The sequence below is a fragment of the Perca flavescens genome, chromosome 11 (genome assembly GCF_004354835.1).
Source record: "Perca flavescens isolate YP-PL-M2 chromosome 11, PFLA_1.0, whole genome shotgun sequence".
NCBI lineage: Eukaryota > Metazoa > Chordata > Actinopteri > Perciformes > Percidae > Perca > Perca flavescens.
The window spans coordinates 16673497-16695695 of record NC_041341.1 but is presented as its reverse complement, the minus strand read 5'-3'; the positions used below and the strand labels follow the sequence as shown (position 1 = coordinate 16695695).

The 22199-nt window shown below is 40.0% G+C and overlaps 2 protein-coding genes across 2 annotated transcripts in view; both read right to left on the bottom strand.

The window, feature by feature from the left end:
- mgat4a (alpha-1,3-mannosyl-glycoprotein 4-beta-N-acetylglucosaminyltransferase A) overlaps window positions 1-14843 on the bottom strand; it is a 35313-nt gene extending 20470 nt beyond the window's left edge. Inside the window, exon 1 of the mRNA XM_028590783.1 lies at window positions 14224-14843. Within this exon, the coding sequence (XP_028446584.1) occupies window positions 14224-14317 (94 nt within the window). The 5' untranslated portion in view covers window positions 14318-14843. The remainder of the gene's footprint in view (window positions 1-14223) is intronic.
- Window positions 14844-16447: 1604 nt separating this feature from the next.
- creg2 (cellular repressor of E1A-stimulated genes 2) lies at window positions 16448-19697 on the bottom strand. Its single transcript, XM_028592061.1, has 4 exons — window positions 19056-19697; window positions 18220-18389; window positions 17691-17804; window positions 16448-17571 (listed from the first exon to the last, which is right to left on the bottom strand). Exons 1-4 carry the CDS (start codon window positions 19470-19472, stop codon window positions 17430-17432), a joined length of 843 nt encoding a protein of 280 aa, XP_028447862.1. The 5' UTR covers window positions 19473-19697; the 3' UTR covers window positions 16448-17429.
- Between the last annotated feature and the right edge of the window lie 2502 nt (window positions 19698-22199).

The following is a 22199-nucleotide window of genomic DNA, read 5'->3' as shown; positions in this document are numbered from 1 at the left end:
TATATGTATGTATGTATGTATGTATGTATGTATGTCTATCTATCTATCTATCTCAACACACACTTTTATTTTCTATTTCTAAACAGGCAATTATTAGATGTTCAGCCAATATTATCATCCTGAGTTAATGTTAACTGTTTTTAAACTGTTTAACTCTTAGTCCTTCCTTCTTTTAATGCACCCTATTAAACTTTGAATCAGGCACTTTGCCAGAAGTCACATTTATCAATATACTTTCCCCCACTAACTTCGATCTCAGCAGACGGTCTTCGTGTACTGACAGTAAGCCAATTTACCTCAAAAGCACTTTAGCTTTAACTCACATTAGACTGTTAAATCAGCAACCTCAACAAATTTAACAATCCTTAAACATGTTAGGGTTACTGAAAAGATGCCATGTCATTAAGAAATGCCCCTTCAATTACAATATTCAAAACCAGGCTCAAAACTCACCTACTTACATACTCCCCTGTGTTTTAAGTGTCTGACCCTGCTATGTCTGTAATTAAGTGTTTGTCTATTGATGTCGTCTTAGCTTAAATCACTGATGTGTAAGTGTATTTATTTTATTTGTATTATTCTCTGGTAATGCGCTATGGACCGTACTTTGGTCAGTGCAAGCTGTTTTTAAATGTGCTATAAAAATAAATTTTACTTACTGTATTTTAAGGAAGAACATTATTTATTCACAAAGAAAATTGGCGTGCTTAAAAGGTTGGATGTTTCCTCTTTTTTTTTTATTAAGGCATTAAGATCAATTTCCCAAAAAACATTTTTGTATTCCTCTTTTAGTCAACTTTAGTATGGGTGTATTCACTTATGCTTAGCACTGTATGAAGACCCTCAAGTGATGCACCTGCTAGCCACGTGCTTCTCTACTGCAGCTGCTATGTGCAACACAAAACAGTCAAAACAAGGCTGTTATCTCCCAAGTGGGGCAGATGGTGCCTAACATGAAAACCGGAATAGTTCTAACATGTTGGATCTAATAGTTCACAGATGCCCCACCAATAGTCTAGATCAACAGAAGTACATTTCCAGGATAAAGCCCGATATCCGGCGCTTCCCTCTACTTCCGTGTGTTGCCGTTCTCAAAACCTGTTCACTTTGAAAACAACAAACCTCGAGCTAAATATAAATAAATAATGCATTGTTCAGCTGCACTGCAAGCAAAGTATCAACATATTGAAAATATTTGTAACTACAAAAGGGGGGCCATGCAGACAAAGTTTGGGAACCACTGCTATGGAAGAAGTACACACAGCAATACACTGGTAAGAGAAAATTATTTTTAACCATGAATACAGCTATATTAAAAAGCTCACATTACTGTATTGTGTGAACAGTTAACTTTATTTAATATATTATGCAGCGTTTTCTTTTGCGGGGTGCAAATGGTTCACCAAAACAAGTTCCTTCGCACGACCATTTTGCAGAGTCAGCGTCACTGCGTCCAGAGTTTAGTGTCTCCCAAGACGGTAGTGCTTGGTTTTAAAGAAATGCAAACAACCCAGAGCGTTTTTTTTTCTCCTATCCTAGAATGCATGTGTGGTGTAGCCAGACCTTACTCCACAGTGAGATCAGGACTGTTGTCCCGGGCCCACAGTAGGGGGGGGCAGAACTGGGCCCTCATTAAATTATGGAATAATTAAAAATCTTTTTTTAAATAGGCCTATTTGTGGAAAAAAATATGTAGCATAATATTTGAATTACATAAAAGCTTTTTATTTGTTTTCTTCCTAATTGTCCTGGAAATGGTGGTCAAGAACCCCACCCCCACCCCAAACATAAAAATGGTTTGGCCACTGATCAAATTTGAAGCTCAGTACGCTCAAAATGTTCGGTCAGCACACGTCCGGAGCTCGGAAAAGGAAAGAAAAGAGAAAAAGAAAATAGAGGCCTTAGAGATTTTCTAAACAAATATTTAAAAAAAAGGTGGTGACAGTGAAGCTGGAACTGTCAACGTAGAGCAAGGTAAGAAACAGCGCAGCCAATGTTTACGAGCCTTGTAACGTAACTTAACAGGCCAGCTCTAATGTTAACGTCCATTAGCTTGTATAAAAGCCTGACACAACAGGTTAACTTTGACAGAAACAGTTGAGTTTGGTAGCTCCGTCAGTAAGGATGAGACAGAGAGAGATCCAGACGCAGTCAGGTGACAGAGAGAGTGATGCGGGAGGGGCTCGCTGCCCTGTCGGAGAGTCCGAGCAGGATGGATCAGACACTTAATTTCAGTGAGAGATGTGAGAGAGGAAGAGCAAGGGAAAAGGAGAGATCTGGCCGCGAGGGGGGGGGCCATCTAAGATCTCGTCCCGGGCCCAGGCAAGACTGTCAGCTGGCCTGATCTTAGCAGAAAGTTGAACATTTTTTGCGTTTACTTCACACAAGAGCAGCCATTTTCCCCTTTTGCCATGGGAATGATATGAAGTGACGTAATTACGCAACGTGAACATCATCGAAAAGCAGGGTGTTGGAGGTTTAATTTGACATGTACTGTACTTTGAGTCTCTTAAGTTGGTATCAGAAAGCTATCTTAATATCTGATGTCTACTCAAATTTCTTCGTTTAAGTGCTCCTGCTGTCTATATTATTAACGATTTTTGAAAGTCTCTTTTGTATCTTTTATTTCCCTCTGTTTAGACTATTATTTTTTTTTACTTTCATATTATATTATTTGTATATATTTTTGTATCTTATTCGTTTACGTATTGCGATGACTGAATATCTGTAAACTATTTAAAAAAAAAAAAAAAAAAAAAAGCAGGGTTTTGGGGGGAATCACTTTTTTTCTCTTTTTCATCAAACCGCAGTTTTTGCAGGTTCCCGCAATTTTTGTAAGTTCCTGCAATTTCATTGCATAAAATTGCATAAATATCCCGCATATTCCATCACATTTTTTAAGAAAACGTGACGCATAATCAATCATTTTTGCCCGCAACAATCAAAAAAAAAAAAACTGCATTTTTCTGGAAGGACTGAATAATAAATAAACAGTCTCACTCACTGCGTATATAGCGTGCAACACTTATCGTCACACAGAGAAGAAAACAAGCACACCAACACACATAAATGATACTGTGCACACAGAGTGGTAGTATTGATTTTTGGTGGTATTTTCCAGGGGAGAAGTGCAAGTCGATCCACGAGTAGGCGAGTGATACTCCCTGAACGGTTCCGTGTAGTTTGCAGAAAGAGAAAATGCACACCTTTATCTCATTGTCCTTTTTTCGCAATACACCATAATCCTTTCACCTCACCTTAAAAATAAAGTGAAAGGGTTGTGGTGTCAAAAAGTGAAGTAGTATCAGAATAAGCCGGACCATTATGTGCGCACTTTGCACCTTTCCAACCCAGATTCTTAATTTTTAATCCTAACAATGGGCTCATTGTTTCTTCTGACCTACACCCACTCTTCTTCCTTTACTGTGCTGTAAGTCATAAGTTCATGCAGCCTGCTGTGTCTCTTCAACCCCATTTCATTTTTGACTCGAGCCTACTTTAGGTTTTTTAGGAAAAATAAAACACACCCCATTTCCACCTGGTATTAAAATCTGATCCGAGTGATCCGATCACAAGTGGACAGCTCTAAGTATAGATGGAAATGTACCCAGGATGCATTGAGGAGGAATTGAGATCCAATCACTTAGACCACATTCTGAGGTAGTTTAGGCCACATGTACTCTCGCATTGCCGGACCTCTCTCCACAGTGCTGCAAAGGAAGGTCTGGTTATAGTCCACACAGCATTTCTGGATAGGAGAAAAACATGTTCTGGTTTATTGGCATTTCTTTAAAACCACAAAATCGTCTTGGGCGGCTCTAAGCACCGGACTCAATAACGGTGCTTCTGCAAAATAGCCTCGGGAAGAACTTGTTTTGGTGGAACATGCTCTTGTTCAAAAAAAAATTTGTGTAAAAGAAAACTGACTCGACAGATAATCTATCTTGCTGTCTGGATTTACACTGCAGAGATCTGTGGAGCAGTTAACCATAGTCCATAATCATGGAATCAATTTATAAACCAAAATGTATTCTAAATATTTGACTCATCAAAGTAGCGCCCTTTGGCAGATATAACAGCTGAACACACTTGTGGCATTCTTTCTACAATGGAAATCAAATATCCTTCACAAAGTTCTTCCCAACTCTGTTGCAGAAGTTCCCATAAATGTGTGGCATTTGTAGGTTGCTTTGCTTTCACTTTTCTGTCCAGTTCATCCCAAACCAGCTCAATGGGGTTTAAGTCTGGTGACTGTGCTGGCCACTCCATGTTTTTAAGCTTACCATCTTGATCTTTTTCCTAAGGTAGTTCTGGCATAGCTTGGACTTGTGTTTTGGGTCATTATCTTGCTGTAGGATGAACCCCTGACCAACTAGGTGCATACCAGACGGTACTGCATGGCACTGCAAAATGCTGTGGTAGCCGTTTTGGTTCAGGGTGCCTTTCACTCTGTACAAATCACCGACCCTGGATCCAGCAAAACAGCCCCAGACCATCACGCTTCCTCCTCCATGTTTGACAGTTGATGTTAGGGCTGGGCGATATATCGATATTAAAAATATATCGATATATTTTTAAATGAGATATGGAATTAGACCATATCGCATATATCAATATAGTTCAAATGTGATCCTTGCTCCCATAGATATATACACAGATGTCGCCTTGAGGTTCTAAACATACGTCAAAACCGCCGCCATCTTGGAACAGGGGTGCGAAGCATTCAGATCAACGCTAAAGATGCCGGACTTTTGTACTGCTTAATTATGTTCGATAGAGGAAATGAAAAGAACAAACAGCAATGAATAACATTTAACAGGTGACAATGTGTTTTATGATTATGTATGCCGCCGCCGACCAGCAACCTGAGCTCCGGGCGGCAGCGGGGAGGCGGAGAGCTCCGTGGCGGCCGCAGCGTCTCTTCCCCGGGAAAAACACAGCTTTGCCTCGCTGCTGCGCTGGGTCCCCGCTGATCCAAATCGGACCAGCCAAAGACAGAGTGGTGATCGGTAGGATCTTACACGTAGTCCAGGACGACCTGTATGTCGATATCGGCGGAAAGTTCCACTAAGTTTGCCGCGGGCAGGCGGGCGGAGAGAAGCTACAGCGGGCAGCAGAGACCGTCTGCGGCTGCAGGATCTGGAGCTCAGTGCCCGTTAAAATGACATGTAACGATAAATACATACAGAAATAAATAGTGGAGGAATGAGCCTGGACATTTCAGTCTGTTTTAAACTTCACCTTGAAGCAGAAACTCTTAGTTCAGAAGGGTGAAGTTTCCGTTTGGACTCAGATCTGTGAACCGATCATAATAAATATTCTTTGTATTAACACATTAATTAGTTTCTTTGTTTTGTAGTCGATAGTTCATCTTTTAGTTTACTTAAGTGGAAGCAGTATCAAGTGGAAGAATGGGACTATAAACCTAGGCTTACAGGCATGAGGCATTACATTTTGAACAAAGTAGATTATATTAATATCAAAAGCTTAATTGACCTTTGGAACGAATCACAAATATGGAGCTTTGATTTCAAAAAAGGTACTCCTGTTATACAGTATTTAGGTTTACATTTTATTGTTATTTGAACAGCTGAGCATTTAATCATGAACCAGGTGAAGAAACCGGTTTATTATTTATTTGATTTTGCAACTGTCTCTATGAAACTACTTGTGACATGTCATATTTGATTTTGGCTTTGACTGAACATTTGCTCTCACTTTGCGGAAAAAAATATCGGGATATATATCGTATATCGATATTCAGCCAAAATATATCGGGATATGACTTTTGGTCCATATCGCCCAGCCCTAGTTGATGTCACACACTGAGGAACCAACCTTTCGCCTACTCGACGGCATACAAAAATCGTGCGTGATGAAGCGAAGATATCAAATTTTGATTCATCAGTCCATAACACCTTCTTCCAGTCTTCAGTAGTCCACTGGCAGTGTTTCTGGCATGGCAGCACACTTCTTTCTGCAGTACAATACTGTTCAAATAATGCTCACAAGGGTATGGTACCACAGTGTGTTCCACCGACCGGTAGTGTAGACTAGGCCACATGTGACCACATTCTTTTAGCAGTGTGTACGCGTATGTGTCCTGGGCCACATTGAGGACACCTACTAAACTGTGAGCGGAACTACGTACTCAGTATTTCTCATGTCACAGAAACCACAGAGTGAATCGTGTGTTTTGGATGTTATTATCATACTGTCGGTTGTGGGTCACTGTTTTTTGTTCCTGTGCTTCCTGCTTTTATATCCCCAGCTGAATAGAGCTCTGTGCCCGGGGGTTTGCGTGGAAAAGGCAGCAGGCAGTATACAATATCCTTATTTTTTGTTTCATAATACGAAATCCCTGAATTCACAAATATGTAGGATCTTACTAAAGATATTCCTGCTCTTAATTCCTTTGCTGTTGCAAATTAGTAGTCTTGCATGGCCAGACCTATCTTCACAGCGCTGTGTTAGTGCTGGAGTAAGCTGGCAAGTCTGAGTTGTCAGAGCAGCAGCTGTAAAACGGTGGAAGTTTCATTTCCTATAAATTCTTCACAATAAAAAGGTTCCATGTTATTTGAAAGCTTTTATTATGAAGCAGCAGTAAGTTAACACAAGTCCTTTGAGCACTCGTCATATCCTTATTTCGGCAAGCTTCTGTCAGTCTACGTTCCTAATGTATGATTTATGCAACGGTCGGTCACACACACACACACACACACACACACACACACACACACACACACACACACACACACACACACACACACACACACACACACACACACACACACACACACACACACACACACACACACACACACACACACACACACACACACACACACACACACACACACACACACACACACAGTTTATTAGCATATTGAGCGGAATGAGATCCAATCACAAGTGGTCACTCAAGACACATTTAGAGACGCATACTGCTATCAAATGTAAACACCTGTACTTAAAGCTGTCCACTTGGGATAAGATCACTCGGATTTTCAATACCAGCTGGAAATGCAGCTTTGTGTCAGAGCATGCTGTGACAGCACTGAGCTGAGAGCGTGGCCCCGCTCTGCTTTTTTCCACTTTCTGGCTTTACTTGGCTCCTATAGGGGTACTATAAGCCAGAATATCACTCTTTTTTGGAAACTCACTTTCAGGGATGTCACCAATCAATTGTATAATGATATCCAGTAGAAGTCCATATCGTCCACTACAAAAACAAATTTTGATGCCGAGAGTCCATTTACGGATTAGATTGACAAAAAATAATCTATTTTGATAATCCTCTAATATGTTCAGTAATTTTTTAAGCACAAATATCAAACATTTACCATTTCCAGCTTGTCATATGTGAGGATTTGATCAATTATATATTATATATCTTTGAGTTGTGAAAAAAATTAGCAATCTGAAAATGTAACCTTCGGCTCTAGGAAATTATAGTAAGCATTTTAAACTACATTCTGTCATTTATAAGCAAAACCATTATTAAGTTAATCAAGACAATAGCTGACGCATAGATAAAAAAAAATAGTATTTGAAGCTCTTACTATTTTCTGTCATAATGGACCAAAAACTAATATATCTAAATTCAACATATTTATTTTATTTGAAATCTGCGCTTAAATTAGAATCTAAAGCCACATCTGCATGGCCACTAGGATTCACATGATGAAAATGTTGTCATTTCCCAGAATCAGTGAGGTTCTGTGTTCGGAGTTTTTGGTCAATTAAAAGCTCATCACCTTGAGCACAGCTGTCCTGATGCTTGTAGGTATGCAAGAACACATCCACACAGACAAACTAATGTGTACAAGCCAGTCCTTGTATAAACAGCAAGCTTATGCCACAGATTAAATCAACAGAGAGCAGTTAGAGCCCAAACAATCACCATCTCTACTCCCCGACACTGAGGAGAAATTGTGTGCCCTCTGGGAATTCTGTCCAGAAAAAGAGTTGGAACATGCATAAATAAATGAATGAATGAATGAATGAATGAATAGCAGTGTGGGATACAGGAAGTGAACAGAAGCACGAGGAGGGAAACACAATGATTGTTAACTCGCCAACGGCTGAAGACGCCTGTTCCTGTTTGGACAGGCTGTCTGGGTTAAAGGGAAGTGAGTGTGTGTGTGTGTGTCTAATATCCCTTTCACAACGATGGCTCAATCAGGGTTACTCATGGTCGACTGTGTGTTTGAATGGGTTAACCCTCCTTGATTTACTCGGCTTCGCGACCCAGGTTGCCAGGTGGGTTTGATCAGGGTAGGACTAGAGTCGATTTCAATAGGTCCTTCTAATGTCGCTTCAATTGCCTCCTCGACTCCTCTGCTTGCCTCCCTTCCTCGGGTCTTAGTCCTTCCCACAAGGAGGCACAGGAGAGATGCGAAAGAAATCATCGGAGGAGAGAGTCAACGGTGAATGTGTATTTAGAGTCATGAGACGTCCTTTCCTCTGAAGCGTCACCTTAAAAAGTCAGCTGTATGGGCGGAGTTACCAACTCCTTCAGCTGCACGGCTTCTGGGAAGGCTGCTCGTGTATCCTCGCCTATAGCTCCTCGATGACTCCTCCTTGATCCTTGGGGCATCCTTGGATGCGTCAGAGCCTTTACGAGGCTAAACTGGTTTGAATTCATGCTAGCCGGTTGAACCGGCAATTGCCACTTAGGTCACCTTCTGGCAAATTAAAAAAGTAGCTGACATTAGCAACCTGTGCCAACAGTGTCACGGCACGAAATCCAACTTGTATTGCAAGCAGTGTTGAGCAGTAGCGTTATTAGTTAAACTACTTCTAAAAAGCGTTGCTGTTTCTGAATCAAAAAGCTTTTCAGTGGCTTAAGGTGGCTTTTATTGATCAAGTCGTGCGGTAACGTCCACACAAGGTAACGTACATTTCATCGAGCATTCTGAAGCCCAGGCATGGAGCTCTCTGAAATAAAACTGCTGAGTATCACTGGTGCTACCGCCAAACACGGACATCGTTATATGAATGTATTACAAACAAAATGATGCAGGGTAAAACTACAGAAAAATAACTTATCCCACAGTCTCACTGCCTTGTTACCACTCTCATCCATTCTCTCCATCATACAGCCCACCTCAGGCTTCTCATCCGCTCTCTTTTAGGATTTGGCCTTTCTACTCTCTTCCATGCCACTTAGGAGTTGTCTGGCAGACTGCCCTACTTCACCACACACACACACACACACACACACACACACACACACACACACACACACACACACACACACACACACACACACACACACACACACACACACACACACACACACACACACACACACACACACACACACACACACACACACACACACACACACACACACACACACACACACACACACACACACACACACACACACACACACTATCTGCTGGCTCATTTGTCCCCACCACTGCAATTACTTGTGCTATATTTGGCCCATTGTGTTAGGAATGATGTGATGATTGAAGAAAGCCATGCCTTTAAACACAGAGGAAGGGCAATGCATGCATGGTTTCGAGGAAGTCACATTTACACAAAAAAAAAAAAAAAAAAAAAAAGTGTTTTGTGTTTCGTAATTGTTACTGTAACTCTCAGCAAATTTGCTGAAAAATAAACACCTTAGAGCCATCTCAAACCAGGGCTGGAAATCACAGAAAAAGCTTTAATACACTCACAACTATAGTGATATGAAAATACAAACAAGCATATAATTTGTGTTAATTGTGTTTTCATACTACAGCGTTAACTTGCTTAACGCAGATGTTATCCTGTTTCCTGCCCAGGGACTACAGATGTATCTTATAGCTAACTCTGATAAAGTTAAGAAGCAGTGCACTGTGCACTTAACCTGACTCCGCCAGATGGATTGCTTCGCATTTGCTCGGCATATCCATCTGGGAACTTTCCGTTGGAGAACTTTTGGGAAGGCGCGGAAATACTGGTTAGCTGATTGGCTGAACCATCCGTTTATCACCTATGCTGGTGATAGACGGGCCAAATCAACCAATCAGATCCACGAAGCGTACGAAAATACAACCACAAGCCCGCCCCTGCTGCTGCAGGCAAAGCATAGCTCGTTAGCTCAGCATGCAAGCAACATGTCGGTAAAGGAGATTTGCCGTTTGTGTAACGAGAATTTAGGAATAAAAGGCACCATTTCAGGTTCCCGGACCATATTCCAAAAGAAGGATCCAAGAGAAAAAAAGCATTAGCGAGCGGCTAACAGAATTAGGGCTACCACTGGCTGATAATACTGGTTAGCTGATTGGATAAACCATCTGTCTATCACCACCTAACCCACCTCAAAACCAACGCTGATTGGCCCGGTCGTTTGGCTAACGGCTCCAAATTTTCTCTGCCTCAAGATGCCAGACTGATCTGCGAGTGGAAAACTGGAGCTCGCGAGATCATGACGGTCTCACAAGGCTACTGTGCACTGTCCCTGTCAAATAAATAAATAAAACTAGAATTACCGCCTTGTTGCAAACATCCATGTCGGTCCAGACTTACATAATATATGAAATTCATAAAAGGTGGCGCCTGGGTAGCTCACCTGTTAGAGCACGCGCCCATATGCAGAGACCCAGTCCTCGACGCTTTGGTCCCTGACGGTTCGGTTCAGACATGCAGCAGTTGGCTGCATGTCATTACCCTTCTCTCTCCTCTTTCAAGTCTAAGCTGTCCTATCAACAATAAAGGCCTAAAAATGCCACACACAACAAAAAAATCTTTTAAAAAATTAAAAAAGTTATTAAGTGCATTCCTTGGTGAAACGTGAATGCTACCCACACACATATTGAACCCGGAAGCACACAAGATACAATCACCACAGTTTCAAGATTAGTGCCACCAGTTCAATATCCAACCAAATGTCTGCCCTTCTGTTAAACTGAGTGACTCTAAATATGTCTGATGGAGAAAGAAAGTACATTTAAAAAAGGAAAATAATGTTTAAAGCAACTTGTAGTGGCAGAATGTGGTGGTGATGGTAGTATACAATAGCCCCATTTTCTTCACATTAGGTTGATAAACTATAGCCAATGCATGTCTGTGTCACCAGCAGTGTACTTTATTATCAGCAGTTATTGTACACTGTGTACTCTTTATCAAGTTTGTTTGTCCTAACATATCGCAAAAGAATTATCACACTATATTGCTACATCAACTCTTTGTCCCACCCTCATCTCAAACCCAATACACTACATTATTATTCATATCTATCCTGTATCAACAACAATATAGTTAAGGTCTATTTGAGCTATAACCAGGGAGTTAGTCTCTCACTGGGAGTCGAGGCGGACTCTGACATAGAAGTACACATACTGGAGAGTCATTCAACATGGAGTGTTTGGACAGCTGACTGGCACAGCTCTGGTTCACAGCAGTCAAGTGACCAAGACAGGCTGTCTGAAGCAGAGAGTTAGGCAAAAAAAATGTAAATAAAAATGTTGCCCAAGATTACCTCTCGACCAATATAGCCCCCCAAACAACTGTCTTATAAAAACTAGAATAACTGAATCATACAACACAGTCAAGAGCCTACATGCAAACTTGTTTTCCAACTACTGGAACAGGTTTTGAAATTTTTCATTTTCAGAATGACTCAATTCCTGTAGCCAAGAATACTCTGAACACCCACACTGGGCAGCAGCAAGAGAATAAGCCCTATAACCACAGGAAGAAAAGATATGGCACATAAAAGAGCCTTATATGTTAAAAAAAAAAAGTACATATTCGAGGAGGCAGTGCTATACAAGGTAGAGTCAATGAATGTTGTTCGTACCCTGGGGTTAATACTGAAATATAAGATAAAGATAGACTAATAAATATTTTGGCCCAGGCAATCTCGAAGTTGAAAATGTTGCATTTTATTTCGGACCTTTGAAAGAAGCTAGGATACTTCGTTAGCGTTAAATTTGATCTTTGTCACATAAAAGAAAGAAAACAGCCCAGTGTGGTGCACAAATAATGCAACTTTTCAGCAAACAATGAGAGCTATTTGTGTCAGTGGCCTTCACAAAAACTAATGCTTCCCAGAGTTTATGGTATAAATCACTACTCTAGCTTTCACTAAAAAGCCAAAAAGACACCTTCATTACTGCTCACACACCATGTTTATTTCCCCAGAACATGAACATTTGACACATGTTGTAGTCCAAACTGTAATGAACATCTGAATAAACAAATAGGTATGCTGTTTTCAATATGTTGCTCAGTGCACTGCAGCTTAAGAAAACACAGCTTAAACAAATGAAGAAAATGTCTGACAACACATTGGCAGCATTTAGGAAAAAGATGCTGCAATTGCAAATGAGAAAAACACAATCAAATTAAGAAGCATGTTCTCCAGTTCGTCAACACGTGTAAGAAACTTGATGCATATACAGACAATACAAGAAAATATAGAAACGCTGCAACACTACACAACACTAAAAATGACGAATGTGTCGACCATGCATTGATAATATTTCAAAAAGTAAAACTTTTAGTTTGGAGATATTGTAAATATGCCTACTATAGTATAACCTTTACAAGCTAGTTTTTGATATTTTATGCTGCACATATGTGTTCAAATAGGAAAACGTGTTGTTTAATTGACAAGTAAAACATAGGCAGCATGCAAGCAAAGGAAGAGGGTTTTTTATGTCCCGATTAACTTTTGTTTGGCCCAAGTCCTTTTAATATTGGGTATCTGTTGATACTGAGTTTGATCCAATACTGTCTGTGTCTGGGACAACCCCAGTTTGTGTTTGTGTTTTGTCTATTTGCTTATGTGTGTTGAGCTCTCTCTGCCACCATACAGGCCAGCACATTTGCTTTTAAATAGCAGCTCTAGTGTTACTTTGCTGATAGGCCTTTTTCACCAAAGACATTTTGACTTGTCACAATAGGAAAAGCACTGAAGCAAATAATACAATTGATGGTGGATGAAATCAATTTTTTGCTTTAGTTTCTGGGTCCTAGTATTGTGAATGCTGGTTCACTGTCACACTGCCGTGTGTGCAGCTTACTGGGACACTTAAATACATCAGACCTTATTTAATGTTATAGTGACACCTGTAAATGTACAAGTCCAAATGGCTTCTGTAAAAATTGCCTATTGACCTTCCTTGAAAATTTAGGTGGTTAAGGATATTAGGAGAACATCTTCTTAATCCTGATATCATTTAAGGTCAAGCGCACACATTCTCTCACATTTTTCTTTTAACAATCAGTAGATCCAAATGTATCCAAAGTATTTCTCTGCATTCTGCATGTTTTAAATATTCATGTTCTGACTAAAGATACTGGACTGTATCAACAAGTGGAACACACAGAACAGAGGGCATTGTCACTTGATCTTTGCTTAGCACACACACTTTCACATCAAGCCATGGACCAGTCCCAGCATTCTCTAGTAGTGGGACTCACTGGACTCCATTTAAAAGAAAATATTTCATCAAGCTGATAAGCTCCACAGTAATCGCAACATGAAGCCTTGACTTGGAATTTATCTAAAGGCTGCAATTATTTACCCTCTGCTGATAACAAGTCATACACCAAGGCCAATAACCCTCCCACATGGATTGGGTTAACCCTGGTATACTACTGAAACACAGACACACTTGTGTAATGAGCCTTAGCCTATATGTTTGATTGTAAATATTCAGATAAAAAGGCCTTCATGTTTCTCCAGGAAGTGAAATAGCATTGAATGGTGTAATCATCCAGAAGCGTTGCAAACTGTGTTGCCTGGTGCTATAAACTGGCACTGATATACTAAATTATCCCTAACTGATTGAGGTTGGATGGAAACAGAACAGTCTGGAGATGAGCAATGAGCTGTAAGAAATGGGGACTGACTACTTTATCATCTGCCATGCTGTCAAAGTGTGAGAGCGCATAAAACAGTGGGAATAGAAAGACTTGCTCACGAACGAGTTTAGAGAGGACAGTTATCCATAGGTACCCCGTGTGTAATGTAGCTACACTGAACCACGACATTGTAAAGAAGCAAATCTACTGGAATGAACCCGATGAGGTCCGAGGTGAACGGGCAACACCTGCTGTCCTACGACATGCTGCTGAACCCACGCCAGCTTAACATCTACCAGTTTGTTAACGAGGCCTTGCAACTGTCGCTTCTTCTAAACGCCAATTAACGTTACACCGTGAGTTTATATCAAATGTGAGTGGTAACCGCGTTGAGAGACATTTTTAACCTACCTTTGCCATTCTGCCACGCTGTGTACCAGGACAGGCTGAGGAAAGACGTGAAGAAAATAATCGCAGTGGCCACAGTTCCATTTCTGAGCCTCATCTCATTTCAGCGATGCCTCTTCTCGGCTGAGTGTTGGGGACCCCGGAGCTACCGTTGCCTCCCTCCCGCCTTCTCTCTCTGCCTTCAGGGTGTTGAGACGGGCGTTGGCGCCGACATATGGGGGCGTCAAACGGTAAAAACGCTCTAGTTAACCGGACTGTGAGCACGGACTTCTGCGCTAGGAGGTGAGTGCTCGGTGCGTCTATTCTTATCGTTGTTCGGAAGGCTGTAACTGGCTACTCCTGTACAGTTACCGTACTACGGCGGTCAGTCACGAGTCAACTGCCTTTCGTGACAAGACGGTTTACATGGTTAAGATAAAACAAGCTAGCTACCGATACAATCCATTGTACAATTTTACAGCCAGTCGTTAGCTACAAGTTGCAAGTAGAAGGCATTTCGAGTGTGTGACGGTTGATCCTCCTGGGATAGGCTGGTCGCTCTCTGACGGTGTTCACAAGGCAACGCCTCAAATCACGTTGATATTCCGCTTCACTATTGCGCATGGATACAAATAAATAAAAAGCAGCGTGTTGCTAACCGAACCACACTTATCTGTAATTACATTTTAGATATCCTTGACATTTCAGATAAAATGGTAATTATATCCACAATAACATTAGAAATTGTAGGCCCATTTCAAAATATCCACAACTTTGATAGTCAAAACTAAATCTTTAAAATGTTTAAGTGTCCGCCGTTTTTAACATACAAAGCTATTTATGTATTGCAGATATCTGTAATTTAATTCTTCCTGGTCAAAAAGAACATTCATATCTATACATATGACGTCATTTTTGCCATTCATCTGAAACGTCCTTCTTGAATAGGATATATTAGCTAAAGCGATTCTCACGTCAACTAGCAACTACCGACATGGAATACGTAACATTGCTGGCTTGTCTGTTAGTGATGGCATTTTGTCGTTATGATAATCCGGCTTCATTCAGAAAGAAAAGCAGCACATTCACGGGATGAGCGGCGAATTCACGCGATATTTGGCAACTGGTGCGAGAGAGCAACGGTGAGTTTTAAAAGTTATGACAGGGATGAAAGAGTGATTTATGTCTTCTGACAGACTGATGGAAAGATGATGGCTATTCAAACTTATCTAGTCGTTGGACATTTAAGGACTATCCTGCTTTAGCGCTCTACTGATTTCACATAAGTTAATCATTAGAGAGCGAAGATTCGCTGCAGACTGCAATTTACCAAAACAAAAAGGAAGGCATTGACTCTTTTTGGTGTTTTGTCACATTATTCCGCTTTGAGGCTGCATGTTCACTTTAGCTAACAAGCCCTAAAATAATTAATGACTACAAGTGCTGTAAAACACTCTACTTTAACTGAGCTTTTCATAACTACCCAGCTACAAGTCGGTTATGTCAGCAAATATGTACCACAGCTGGCAAGCTATTTTAACATTTAATAGCTAGAGTGGATATTTATTGCAGATATCAACAATTCAACTCTTCCTAGGCAAAAAGAACAATTCAGATATCCACGATTTTTGATATCTTTTAATTAGTTTTGACCAGTCAAAGTTGTAGATAGCTTGAAATACAATTTTTACTAGTAAAAATGTTATTGTGAAGTTCTTTAATTACCATTCTAACTAGTGAGAATACAATTTTATCCAATAGAAATGCTATTATGGATCTAAAATGTAATTACAGATGAGAATGTGGTTTTATTAAATGTTAAAATTAAAACTGCTTGCCATAGCAGACTGTATAAAAACATACAGTCTGGTATGTAGGCTACAAGCGGGTCTTCCGGTGACAATCTTTCAAAATAAAATAACCTGTGGTGCAATCATAGCTGGAATCGAACAAATCGGAACGGTGGCTATTTTCTTGAAGAAACTGTGCATTTATCCATTAAAATGTATGGCAGCCGCAGCGCCATCTCCTGTGCCTGAGTGGACATTCAAAAGAAAAATTGGGGTTTATCTCCATGGCGGCAGGTATGATCAAATGAAAGTTAATGTAAGAGAGAGAAACTTCATTGTACAAGTAAAAAGCGCGCCATTAGTGTCCAGGCCTCTAAGCGCGTTCATGTAATTTGCAGTATCTGTTTCATCAGGCATGTTCAATACCAGTGGCAAAATTTGCACATGTTTTTGTATTGTTTTCTTTTCGTTTATTTTTACTTTTCTTTTTTTATTTTGCACTCCTGACTGCAGATACAGTTTCCCATTTGGGATAATAAAGGGACTGAACTGAACTGAACTTAGTTGGTAGAACTAAAACTTTAACAAACTCAGTATGTATCATCAATGGTCCTTTTGTATGTAGAGTCTGGCTTCTACTTTGCATGAAAGCAGAACGAAGCTGTAATACATTTTCAAGTATACAAGTTATGAGTCAGACAACAATATTGATAGGCTATGATGCTTCATTTGCATGTACACAGTATCAACACATTGCTAATTTAGGATTAGAGTTCATTTTTAACCTTGGAAACAGCAGTTCACAAAACAATCTCACTTTAGGTATATTATGATTATATTATAGTTATTATATTTATATAATATTATTTTCAGGTACTAGATTAAACAAATAATCATAATTAACTTGGACTCCTAATCGCCATTTTTGTCTCAAGATGAAAAACCAGAGCTCAGAAGTGTTGATATAACATTTTCCTTTGAAGGTTTAAATGCTAATTGAACACAACAAATTCATATTTTCTTTAAAAAGTATGCACGATAATTGTGTGTGCTAACATTCATTTTTCAAACAGCACACATTTTAATGCAAACTCTTAAAATAGTAAATGTTTATAAAGAATATATTAAATGACAATTTTCTATGCCAGATGTGATGACTGTGACCATTCAATTTAGCCTATTGGCTTTAAATACATTCACACACCAAACACAGAAAACGGATGAACTGATTTTGTGCAACAAGCCAAGTTTCAGGGCAAAAGAGAAAGTGAAGAATAATCCCTTTCACAAATTAAAATAGCAACAGAACTTTGAAAATGTAAAAATATTCTTTGCACATTGCTGCTTTGGACATTCTTGCCCCTTGTCAAAGTGACATCTGTAGTGTAGACAGCTGAACTGATCTGTACAGGCTGACATGATGCAGAAAAAGGGATGTTCTCAGAAAGGCGTAGCTTTAAAGTAGTCCTCCAGTGGAATGAGTGATATGCCTCCGATCCAGTCCTGCAGCCAGACCTGGATCAACTCCAACTTCATGAAGAACCACTTGTGTCCCACTGGCCACTTTGCCATCACAGGATGTCTACAAAAAAGAGCAACACATGATGATACATGTGGCAAATTCTGTTGTTTCCGCTCCTTTTCAGGGTTGAAGGAAGCCAACATGTATTCATACAGTACATCTGCCATTATCTGAGTTACCTTGAAAACATTGCCTCCTTTGCAAAAATGAGCTCCTCTGGGGCTACCTCCACCATCTTGCCTGTGAGTGTGAGTCGAGCACATCTTGGATCTTCTGGATCATACACCATTTGCCTTGACACAGAATACCATGTTACTATTGTAACACACACATACTATATGGGTTCTGGCTTTTCTGAGCCTAAGTAACTTGAAGTAATTTAATGTAGTCGAGGTTGGATCATCAACCAGGCAAAGCTGGCAACAAAGTGCCAAAAAAGCTGTGTCAACTGATTTGTACTAATTTTATTGATAAGTCTGAAAATCTGTCTGAAAATCAGCACAAAATCAACTGACCTGATAAAGTCCTTCAGGTGGGTCCTGCTTTATTGCCCAAGCTGAAGAGGGTCCCTTTTTTTTAAGTTAGTTAGTTTCAATACCTTGATTATTGCAGTTTTGGGGGCCCAGTAGTTGATTTTTTGCCTCCGGACCTTTTAGCAAATGAATCTGGCCATGAGTTTAGAGGTATATATAAAAAATTAGGGCTTACCTGCAGAATTCTCCCTCAGCCTCTGAGAATGTGAGAGAAGTGTAGGGGTTACTTTTCAGGTCTGATACAGTGTTGTCCATTGGAGTCACATAAAAATAGATGACTCCAGTGCTGTTGTCCAACGGTCCATCACTGACTGAGAAGATGTTCCCAAAGGGGAGACCTTTGATCTGTTGATATTAACACACAGTCAGTAATCAATAACATTTTAGATACACAATGGGGTGCACTATAGGGTGACATGGACTCATATGACCTGAGGAGTAGTGGAAGAATACAATTTAAAAATACTCTGCTACATGTACAATTCTTTTTAGTTTAGTTGTTAAATTAAAACTTTATTATTCTTATTAGTAAATAGTGACCTTGCATAAATCCCAGCATAACTTTGCATAAATCAGCCTCATATCTGAAAACACGTGGGGGGTGCAAGGTTTCAAATCTATAATAATGCCTCATATTTTATACATTCATCAGTTTTGTAAGTAAAATCAAAGGAACAATAGAGTGCAGAGAGTAAATGTAGTGGAGTGTAGTTGCATAAAGTGGAAATACGCAAGTAAACTGCAAGTAGGCCTACCTCAAAATTGTACCTACTTGAATACATGTACTTAGTTGCTTTCTACCACTGGACCTCAGTATTTTAAAAACCTTTGCTATGGCCCTGCCTCTAATCTAACTTTAGTTTATTATATAAAAAAATATGTTTGTTGCTTGGCTAGTTTAAATAAGGAAATGCATTGATTGTATTCACACAGTAATTATTAAGCCCCCGTCCAGAGAAAACGTACATTAAACTAAGTGAGGACCATGCCTCCCAGTGAGTGTTAGCCTACCTTGTCTTGAGTTGAAATGGTGGACAGATGTCCCCAGTCACTGTAATGAGCTATGTATCTAGCAGTCCTGGCGGTCTCTTGGTGCGGAGGAGGACTGCTGCTGCCGGACTTCTTCACCTTCTCCAGTCGATATGAAAACAGGCGAGAGGAGATCTGCGCCACATTCTCGTTGTCCGGCTTGACTAGCTCTCCCGGGCTCTCCACGCTGTCTCCGAGGACGTTTGAGGACGGATACGCCTGCTTCCACAGCCCCGCACTGTCCACCAGCAAAGCCGGGGCGACCTCATCCGACAGGTCCGCGTCCTCCACCACATCGTTGGAGGAGACGACCCAGGACACCGAGCTCCTGAGGGTGTAGCTTAGACTCAAACACAGGACATTGGCAAACACTGCCAAGGGAAAGTAACGGGCCTTCATATCATTGAGCTCCGACAATGGCCGCCCTCGTCCACTCGTTTGTTTACAACCTCACGTGTGTTTTGCTTTCGTAACACCAGCAGGAGGTTTTTCAACAGAAAGCAGTTTTACAGCGACCCCTACTGACAAACCAGGGGAATTGGTTTTATAATTTATCAGAGTGATAGAAAAACTTGCTGATTTTTACACTGAAAAGCCATAACGTTTTTTGGGGCATTTCTGCCTTTGGGCATCTCATCTTTCGTCAGCTGGAAAGCGGAAATATGAAAGGGGGGGGGGGGAAGGCATGCAAGAAAACCGTCACAGGTCGGACCCTGGACCTTCTGCGTCGAGGATTAAATTTATGCATTCGTGTGCCCGCTCTACCAACTGTGCTAACCGGCCAAACAGCCGTAATGTTTTTAATAGTGGTGGAAAGTAAACGTAGCTACATCTACTCAACTACAAAGTTAGCTACTGGTACTTAAAGTAGGCTATAGAAGTATTATGCACTTACATATTATATTAGATCTTAGAGTGACATTTTTATTCTGCAGATTAAGTTTTTACATACAGAATTTATGATGATTTTATGTAGCCTATTAATAGGTTAACCAGTGATTCCAAATCTGAGGGTCAGGACCCTCCAGGGGGTCCAAAGATAAATGTGAGGAGTTACAAGATGATTAAAGGGACAAAGCAAAAGCAAACATTTACTCTGACTTACTTCTTTAGATATCTGGAAATCCTTCTATTTTACTTATTCGTGTGTATTTTAATATTAGCCATCCTAATCTAAATGTATAAGAAAGATTCAGCAAAGCTATATGCATGTGGTTGCAGAATAGTTTTGTTTTGTGTGTGTGTGAATATGCACCCAGACAATTAAGTATTGGTATGTGATCAATGCATGCTCTGGTTTAAAAAAACAAACAACAAAACTATATTAATGATATGCAGTGTAATCTAGCATTTAGACCTTAGTTCCAGGCAAGAAGACCAGCAATGATCCCTTTTACATAGTGATGATGTACAGTTCAGGGCAGGGTCTAGATTAGGCCTGCAGGAGGGGCTGTAGGTAAAGTAACTGGATGTCCCATGACATACTGGTACATCCCTGCTAAATTTCCCCAGGGAAAATCTAGGACAACAATCACAGGGTCAGAAGTTCTTGCACTTACTTCAATCATGTTTGTGGTCCACACTCCACATATATCTTGGAAAAATGCTACAATTATATTAGGATTATGGTTCTGTCCACATTCACTCTTTATTGACTCATCACAAGTAGTTGACATTATTTTAGTAAACTTTTTTGACAGATCTTTTCTGATGTTGAGGGAGTTAATATCTGTATATTTTCATTTATTCATTTGATATCTTCTCCTTAGCGTCATACATTTAGACACTCGACAAAAACATAGCATTGAACATTTTATTATTTAACAAACTATCAACAGCAGTGACATGCTGAATCACATACAACACTATTCATCTTTGTCATTTATCTTTATGTGTTTGTGGTGGAGCAATTATAATAAACCTGTGAATTTTCAATATATACTCTCTGTCTCTCAATATAACATTAACACTTGATAGCATTGAATACAATTCAATACACAAACACAACAGCCTCAACAGAGCTTAATCAACATCTTACAGACTCAACAAAAAAAACATAATTTGTCTGCAGGTCTGTCTGTCTGTCTGTTTTCCCTCTCAGTCCATGGACTTATCACTCCAGGCCATTGACTTTCTTTTTGCCAGCTCCATCCAGGACGGCTGGCTGCTGTCAGACATGGACTGCAACGCTGATGGCATTGTAGGTGATGATGAGGGCGATGACGCCACATTTTTACGCAGCCATTTGTCCTCACGAGGTCTGTCTGGAACCTTGGTGGGACTTGATTCTGAAAGAAAAAACTGTCACGTTGGTGCACATGGAGACACTAATTACTATTAAGTATTTTGACAGTTGCAATTATTGTGTGTCAACACACCTGCAGGTTTTACCCCTTGTCTTCCCTCTGGTTTTATGTCTTTGTTTAGAGGCATGGTTTTGACTGAAGCAGGGGATTCACCTGATGTCTGCACCTCTGTTTGAGCTTTCCTTAATTCCACCTGAGAAAAACCAACTTAGATTATCTGCTCTGGATAAGATTTCAGTTTAAAACAATAGTTGTTAAAGAATAAATCTAATGATATTCTATATTTCAATAATTGTTACCAAACCTCATGAAAAACCCAAAACCAACAAGGAATTCATCTGACTAACAAAGACCTTATTGTCCAACAGCTATTAAAAAAACATAAATGAGTCACAACATTGACATATTCCTTCTAGGATGAACAAGGGCACTGTAGTTTATTTTAAGTCAACCCCACGCAATGTTGTATATTGTAAATACTCACAAAAAAATAGTCTTCAGAAATGTACTTCTATTTGGTTATTGTTTGCTAAAAACTACAGTGCCAAGCTGTTTTAAGAGATTGCTGAGTCTTTTTCAAACATGAAATTATGTTAATGGCCTTAGACAGGATATGAAAGTCAAAGTATTGAGAGACAGACTATAGCTTTCTTGGTTATTTTGTTGATAAGAACAAAAATATAGAATATCACCAGCCTTATCCTTGAATTGATTTACAGTCAAGCGCGGTGTGAAAGACAGTTACAAAGAAGTACCACAAACCCCCTTGGTTCCAAACGGAGTGGTCCACTCTGCCTGTTTCTCCAAAAAAGCAGCCTTC